The sequence below is a fragment of the Carlito syrichta genome, unplaced genomic scaffold, assembly GCF_000164805.1.
Source record: "Carlito syrichta isolate Samal-C Ts95f unplaced genomic scaffold, Tarsius_syrichta-2.0.1 Scaffold307172, whole genome shotgun sequence".
In the NCBI taxonomy this organism is placed as follows: Eukaryota; Metazoa; Chordata; class Mammalia; order Primates; family Tarsiidae; genus Carlito; species Carlito syrichta.
The window spans coordinates 138,840-146,613 of NW_007251268.1; the positions used below are offsets into that span (position 1 = coordinate 138,840).

At 58.7% G+C, this 7,774-nt stretch overlaps 1 protein-coding gene across 3 annotated transcripts; it reads left to right on the forward strand.

Annotated features, from left to right (window-relative positions):
• The first annotated feature begins 308 nt into the window (after window positions 1-308).
• Window positions 309-7,476, forward strand: KIAA1522 (KIAA1522 ortholog). 3 transcript variants are annotated; one of them, XM_008063982.2, is made up of 7 exons: window positions 430-487; window positions 2,339-2,509; window positions 2,593-2,648; window positions 2,919-3,042; window positions 3,632-3,748; window positions 3,835-6,363; window positions 6,725-7,476. In XM_008063982.2, exons 1-7 carry the CDS (start codon window positions 430-432, stop codon window positions 6,745-6,747), a joined length of 3,078 nt encoding a protein of 1,025 aa, XP_008062173.1. In that variant the 3' UTR covers window positions 6,748-7,476. The 3 variants fall into 3 exon arrangements, with proteins under 3 accessions (XP_008062174.1, XP_008062173.1, XP_008062172.1); XM_008063981.2 differs by lacking the exon at window positions 430-487 and having other exon boundaries at window positions 2,258-2,509; XM_008063983.2 differs by lacking the exons at window positions 3,632-3,748; window positions 3,835-6,363 and having other exon boundaries at window positions 309-487; window positions 6,725-7,325.
• Window positions 7,477-7,774: the final 298 nt, after the last annotated feature.

A 7,774-nucleotide genomic window follows, 5' to 3' on the forward strand; every position in this document is an offset into this window, starting at 1 on the left:
CCAGGAGGCTTGGGGTGGGCATCATGCCAAGTCTAGTCTGATGGCGCAACACTTACCATCTGGCAGCTGGGACCCCTGCCTTAGTTCTGGACTTGGCGGCAGGGATGGTGATCCGCCGCTGGAGTTAAGTATCTTCGGCCCTTCTGGTCATGTTCTCCAACAGAGCAGCGTATCCACGGACTCCGGGCCTCAGTTTCCTTCCTGTGTCCTGCATGCCACTTGAGGGGCGGGATCGGCGGATGGGCGGGATCGTGGCGAGATGGGAGGAGGATCGGAGAGCAGCCCCTCCCCCTCCTCTGCCCGGAGCCGGCGCTCTGCTGCTGGCGGGAGGGTTCGCATCCCCTCAGTGCTGCGTGGGAGGAAGGGGCCGCCCCGCGCTCTGCTCCAGAGGGGCTGGGACAGGGCACATCCCGAGAGGTGCTCGCAGTCATGGTGGTGTTCCTGGGCCGCCACCTCCCGGCTCTCCTTGGACTCTTTAAGAGGAAGGGTGAGTGGGTGTGGCTGGGGGGAGGGGAGGGGAGGGATCCCAGATACCTCTCTCTGCCGGACCCTATGTAGAAGGGGGGCTCACGGCTGGGAAAGAGTAGTGGGGTAGGGGCTGGAGGCTGGTAATGAGGCCGGAATCTCCCCTCTGGCTGTGCTTTTGTCCAGCTGCTTTGTGGCTGCCTTTGTCTGGGCCTTGCTCGTGCTTGAGTGGAGGAATGGATTCAGGTGTCTCTGACCTTGAAGCCTGCAGCCCTCCGGCTAAACGGCCTCTCTGCAGGGGTACCTGCACTTTCCTGGGTAAAGCTTGCTACCCCAGTTCAGAGAGAGGGCAGCTTTCTCTGGGGTCATCCCAATCTGTAGGGAGCAGAGAGGAGAGGAAACTAAAAGTAGGGGAGCTTGGTCCTTGAAATGTTCGGGGTCCGGGGGGAAGGGGTGGTGGAAAAGGTTTGGAGGGAGAGGCTTTCTTTCTCTAAGGCAGTTTATTGAACTTTTGGGGGCCGGGGGCTCCCTCTGGGAACCTGAAGTTTAGTTCTGGCTCCAACTCCCATTTGTCCAGTGATGTTAGGCAAGGCCTTTGCTCTTTGTATCTGTTTCCCCACTTGTAAAATCTGGGGATTTGGGTGAGATGATCCAATCAGATCTGCCGGGGGACCTCCTGACTCTGACCTGTGGGATTCCTGCCAACTCCCTGGGGCAGGAGCTCTGACTGGGGGAAGGAGGAAAGGCAGGTTTCTGAACTGAAGACCCTGTTCCCGGAGCGTGGCCCTTTAAAGGGCTTGTTTTGTTCCTGTCCCTTTATAAGGTGCTACCAAGGTCACATGACTCCCTCAGCACTTTTGCTTATGTTGTGGGTTTCATTTAAAGGGGGGCTGGGGCTGCGAAGTGCTGACACAGCCCCCCATCCCCAGGATTAGATGACCAGCCCCTCCATGGGCGGGGCGTGTAACAGGATCCTTTGTAATGGATCCCTGTCTCCTCTGTACCAGGGGCCAGGGCCAGGGCCTCCAGGAGAGGGGCATACCTGGGACCAGTCCCCCAAGAGATACTGGAGCTCCCTTGTCTAGGGTGGAGGGGCCTGGGTCCCTCTTCTCCCCTCCCCTGTCCATCCTTCCACTGAGGGTGGCCACATGGGTGAGTAGGGGACCCCGGAGGCGATTTCCTTGGCCTGCCCCTCCCCCCAGGATTTTCTGGGAATTTAGTTATGACCCCTGCCCTTCCTAGTTTCCCATGGTTTCTCCTTCCTAATTTCCTGTGGTATCTTCTGCCTGGGCCTGGGCCAAAGGGTTTTGTGAAAAGCGTGGTTTGTTTTCTTGTAAAGTGGGGTTTGGGATAGGTCAAGAAACGTATTTGTTATGGGCTATGTGTATATGGGGAATATCTTTTGTGGAGCCCTGAGTGATGTGTGGATACACAGTTGTGTATATACTTGGGTACTTTTGGCATATATACAGAATGGGGACTGTAGGTGTTGTGTGCACACATAGGGCATGGGTGTGCTTGGTGTGTGCATGTATTTATCCTTGAGTGCCCTTTGTCTGTATACATCACTGAAGCCTGTGAGTGTACATCACTGAAGCCTGTGAGTGTTGTGCATATAGTAGACCTGTGTGCCCTGTGTGTGCAGGGAACTCAGATATACACTTGGGTATAGTTTGTGTATGTTTGTGTATGTACATGGAAGGTGTGTGTATTGGGTGTGAACCCTAGAACTGTGGGTTGTATGTCCAGATTAGGGGAAGTGGGCACTGTGTGTGTGTGTGTGTGGAGGGGATTGTGTGCAGTCTGGGGATGCCCTTGTGGTGGTGCTTGTGCATCACAGGACCCAGGCACTTCTCCTCTTCTATCCCTCTAGGCTCTGCCAAGGTTGAGAGCGACAAGCGTCTAAGTGCAGGGCCCGGCCAGGGGCCAGGGTCTGTAGGGGATGAGCACCAGGACAATGTCTTCTTCCCCAGTGGGCGGCCGCCTCACCTGGAAGAGTTGCACACACAGGCCCAGGAGGGGCTCCGCTCCCTACAGCACCAAGGTAACCTCCTCCCTGTCCCTCCAGGGCTGCTCTCAGCTCTCAAGGTCAGAGACCGAACCTAACACTCTTCTGGTATCTTCCAGAAAAACAGAAACTGAACAAGAGTGGCTGGGACCATGGAGATACCCAGAGTATCAAGGTGAGCGCTGCCTTCCCCATTCCCTCTCAGTACTGACTCCGCTTTGCTCCCTGGCAAGTATGTCTTTGAACCTTTCTGGGTCTCAGTTTCCTTCCTGTATCATGAAGGGCTACCCTAAATGACCTGTGAGGACTAGTCCAGGGTTGCTCTGCTGATGCCTGCTCAGGGCTAGGTGATGCCGAGGGGAATCTGTGAGTCAAAAGTTGCACTGGAGAGCCCTGAGGAGGCAGCGCCACCCAGGCCGGGCCTGATTACCGTCTTCCCCCACAGTCCTCCCGGACCGTCCCCGACGAAGACAATATCTCCTTCTGCAGCCAGACCACATCCTACACAGCTGAAAGCTCCACGGCTGAGGACGCACTCTCCATCCGCTCCGAGATGATCCAGCGCAGAGGTGCCCGCTTGCCACACAGATTCATGGGAGAGGGAGAGGGATGGTGGGCACCATGGGGTCTCAGCACCTGCAGCTTCCTCTTCTCCTAATCCAGTGACCTCCCCAGGAGTCAGTGAATTCAGGAAACAGCATCCTGTATTCTCTTGGAGACTCATGATGCACATTAACTAGAAAGCAGGACAGTTGAGAGTTGGAAAATGTGGGCTTGAGACCTAGTGTTGCTACTTGTCAGCTGTGTGACCTCGGACAAACCCTTAACTCTCTGAACTTCTGTTTGATGTTCTATAAAAACAAGGATAATAACAGTACTTACCTCATTGGAACAAATGCCAAATGTTTAGCAAGCTAACACATAATATGTTAACTAAATAACAGTAAGCCAGCATTAAATGGAAATGATCACTGCTGACTTAGTAGCCTTCCAGAGGTCTTACAGGAAAGAAGCCTCTAACTTTGTTGGACCTAGCTTTGCCATACCTGCTTGCAGAAACCGTTTGCTGCAGAGCTCTTATTAGTATTGAAAGCAGTGCTCTGCAGATTGTGCTCTGAGTCCTCCTGCCTAACAGTTCTTCTCCCGGGCTGGCCCCAGGCTCCACCTTCCGACCCCATGACTCCTTTCCCAAATCATCCGGAAAGTCTGGGCGGCGTCGGCGGGAGCGGCGGAGTACGGTGCTGGGACTGCCGCAGCACGTGCAGAAGGAGCTTGGTGAGCCCTGGGCTAGGAGGGGTGGGGGCGGGGAGCCCTGGCCCGCCTCTCCCTGCTGACCCCCACCTCCTTCCTGTCCATTCCAGGCCTGCGGAACGAGCGTGAGGCGCCGGGTACGCCTCGGCCTCCTGGTCCCCGGGATGCTGTCCGCATTCCTACGGTGGACGGCCGTCTGGCAGGCCTGGCCTCGGGGGCGGGCGCCCGGGTGTCCCTGCGGGCCTTGGAGGCTGAGGCGGAGGCTGGCACCGAGACAGAGGCCATGCTGCAGCGCCACATCGACCGTGTCTACCGGGACGACACCCTTGTTGGCCGCTCCACAGGGGCCCGGCCCCCACCACTGATCCGGCCCCTGTCCCTAGCAGTGCCTGGACTGACAGGAGGGGCAGGACCTCCAGAGCCCCTGAGCCCAGCCATGTCTATCTCGCCTCAGGCCACCTACTTGTCGAAGCTGATCCCACATGCCGTGCTGCCACCCACGGTGGACGTGGTGGCCCTGGGCCGCTGCAGCCTGCGTACACTGAGCCGCTGCAGCCTGCTCTCGGCTAGCCCAGCCTCCATCCGCTCGCTGGGGCGCTTCTCCTCCACCTCAAGCCCACGGCCCCGTAGCCGCCACCCTTCCTCCTCCAGCGACACCTGGAGCCACTCTCAGTCCTCTGAGACCATCGTGTCCGACGGTTCCACTCTGTCCTCTAAGGGTGGCTCTGAAGGCCGGCCAGAGGACTCTGTGGCTAGCAATAGTGTGGTACCCCCTCCCCCGGGGGGCAGCGGGAGGGGCTCCCCTAGTGGGGGCAGCACTGCCGAGGCCTCAGACACACTCAGCATTCGGAGCAGTGGGCAGCTGTCCAGCCGGAGTGTGTCCTTCCGCAAACTAAAGCGGCCACCACCACCACCCCGCCGGACCCACTCACTCCATCAGCAGGGCTCAGCAACGCCAGACGGGCCTCTAGGGCTGCCTCCCAAACCTGAGCGCAAGCAGCAGCCACAGCTGCCTCGACCACCCACCACTGGTGGGTCAGAAGGGGTGGGGGCAGCACCCTGCCCACCCAACCCAGCAGGCAGCTGGGTGCCTGGCTTGTCTCCAGGCGGCTCCCGGCGTCCTCCACGCTCCCCAGAACGGACGCTCTCACCCTCCAGTGGATACTCGAGCCAAAGTGGTACTCCTACCCTCCCTCCCAAGGGTCTGGCGGGTGCCCCTGCTTCCCCAGGCAAGGCCCAGCCCCCTAAGCCAGAGCGTGTCACTTCCCTTCGCTCTCCTGGGGTCTCCGTCTCCTCTTCTCTCACATCTCTGTGCTCCTCCTCTTCTGACCCAGCCCCCTCAGACCGCTCTGGGCTGCAGGCGTCAACCCCCGTGGGCGACAGGTTTGTTATACCTCCTCACCCCAAGGTGCCTGCCCCCTTCTCCCCGCCTCCCTCCAAGCCCAAGAGCTCTAACCAAGCTGCCCCTGCTTTGGCTGTCCCTGCTGTGGTTCCTGGTTCTGTCTCTACTGCTGCCCAGACATCCTTAACTCCACCACAGGAGTCTCCTGTTGTCTGCAAAGCCCAGTCGCCCCCGCCGTCCCCACCCCCCTCTTATCATCCACCCCCACCACCCACTAAGAGGCCAGAGGTGGTTGTAGAGGCACCACCTGCCCCAGAAAGTGCCGAGGAGCCCCTCCAAGATCCCAACTGGCCCCCACCCCCACCTCCTGCCCCCGAGGAGCAGGACCTGTCCATGGCTGACTTCCCCCCACCCGAGGAGGCCTTCTTCTCTGTGGCTGGCCCTGAGCCTTCAGGCCCCCCAGAGCCTGTCAGCTCCCCCACGGCTTCACTCTCCCCAGCTACTGCTTCCCAGAGCCAGCCCCATGTTAGCCCAGACCCTCCTCTGGCTCTGCCAGCCCCACCTCCTGCTAGTTCTGTACCAGGGCTTCTGGCCAAGCTCCCTCGGAAGGAACCAGCGGGCTGTAGCAAGAGTGGTGGGGTTTCCAGGGAAGAGGCTGGTACACCCCTGGTCACACCTTCGCTCCTGCAGATGGTGCGGCTACGCTCTGTGGGTGCTCCCACGGTGGCTCCCCCACCAGCATTGGGGCCCTCGGCCCCCCAGAAACCACTTCGAAAGGCTCTGTCAGGGCGGGCCAGCCCAGTGCCGGCCCCATCCTCAGGGCTCCATGCTGCCGTCCGACTCAAGGCCTCCAGCCTGGCTGCCAGTGAGGGCCTTGTAAGTGCCCAGCCCAATGGACCACCTGAGGCAGAGCCACGGTCTCCCAAGTCCCCTGCCTATACGGCCAGTTTCATCTTCTCCAAGGGGACTAAGAAGCTGCAGCTTGAGAGGCCTGTGTCCCCTGAGACCCAGGCTGATCTCCAGCGGAATCTGGTGGCTGAACTTCGGAGCATCTCAGAGCAACGGCCTCCCCAGGCCCCAAAGAAGTCACCCAAGGCTCCCCCACCTGTGGCCCGCAAGCCCTCTGTGGGAGTCCCCCCACCACCTTCCCCCAGTTTCCCTCGGGCTGAGCCCCTTACTGCTCCTTCCACCAATGGGCTCCCTCAAGCTGACGACAGGACTAATGGGGAGCTGGTGGAGAATGGAGGTGTCGTGCAGCTGGTGGGCCCTGAGGACAAGATGGGCCCTCCAGGCTCAGGTACAGCCCCCAGTGGTGTGAAGGTGTCTAAAGTCCCGCCCTCAGGGATCTGTTCTGGGAGCTTTGAGACTCCTGGTCCTAGGATGCTCAGGAAGGGCGAACTGCCATCCTTGCTGAGCTGCAGTGAGGGAGCATGGCGTGTGGGCTCGGGCATCAGGCCTGCTGAGTTTGAATTTCAACTCTGCCACTTTCTTTACCCTTCCTAGTCAATGACACCTCCATTAGCGTGTCTGAGATAACATCTGTAAGGTGTCCAGCCCAGTGCTTCCGGCATGGGCTGTAAATCAAACGGGCATGAAAAGTTTGGGTGAAGGTGTGCCAGAACCAAGATCTTGCTGAGTGTCCCTTCTTTTTTCCACAGACCCACAGAAAGAGCTGGTCTGACCACTGGGCACCTCACTGGCACTGCTGACCCATCCCAGGAATAAAATCTCAGGGACCCGAGCAGCTCCAAGGATGAGAGGATACGGCAGACCTAGCCTGACAGAGAGGGCGCCTGCAGCCTTAACCTCCATGGCCTTCGATATTTATGCAAGCCTGGTGTTGCTCCTGTCCTCCAAGTCATCTCGTGCTCATGCCTTTTCCGGAATGGATTCACCTCTGGCAGCTGCCACCTCAATCTTGGCCTTAGCCTCATCTTGAAGGAGGTAGCTGGTGGGAGTCAGTGCCTGCGCCCCCTGCTGGCCCTGAGGCCACGTAGTTGGGAGCAGTGCACCTCACTTGAGCTTTTCTTTTTCTCCAAACCATGCACATACTGTAGTCCAGAATCAAAGCACTTTTGGAAAGTGGCCACATGTCCATCTTCCAGGCCTGGGAAACTGTTTCAATGGCCTGTTTACATGACAACAGTTATCAATCCCCAGCAGCCAATCCATAGCTTGGGACCAATCTGTGCCCTCCTCCCGCAATCCAGTTTGCTCCTTTTCTTGGTTCTTGGAGGTGGGCAGGTAATTGTAGTCCCACAGGCTGGTGGCAGGAGTGGGGCTGTGGGATTCCAAAGCACAAAAGGTGCAGTAGGGACTTGCCTTCCTGCGCCTCAACTCACCAACCAGCCTCCTGCCTTCCCGTTCTGCTAGGTGCTTCATGCAAGGGACAAGTAGGAGACTGTCAGGGCCCAAAGAGGTGGGGGAGGAGGAACCAGAGAAGTCTGCAGGGTCTCTGCCCTCAGGAAGCAGAATAGTAGGGACTCTTGGTGCGCACTTGGAGATGCTGAACGCCTGCCCCTTGCTCCCTTGTTTGGGTTGGGTGGGCAGATTGGGTTGGGTGGGCAGATTGGGTTGGGTGGCCGGGCACTTGACACATCAGAGAAAAAAGCCCTTGGGCTGAGGAAGCACTGAGGTGGGGAGCGTCTGGCACGGGGAGAGCTTACTTGGGCCGTGGGCCCATACCTGGCCCCACAGACAAATTCTCT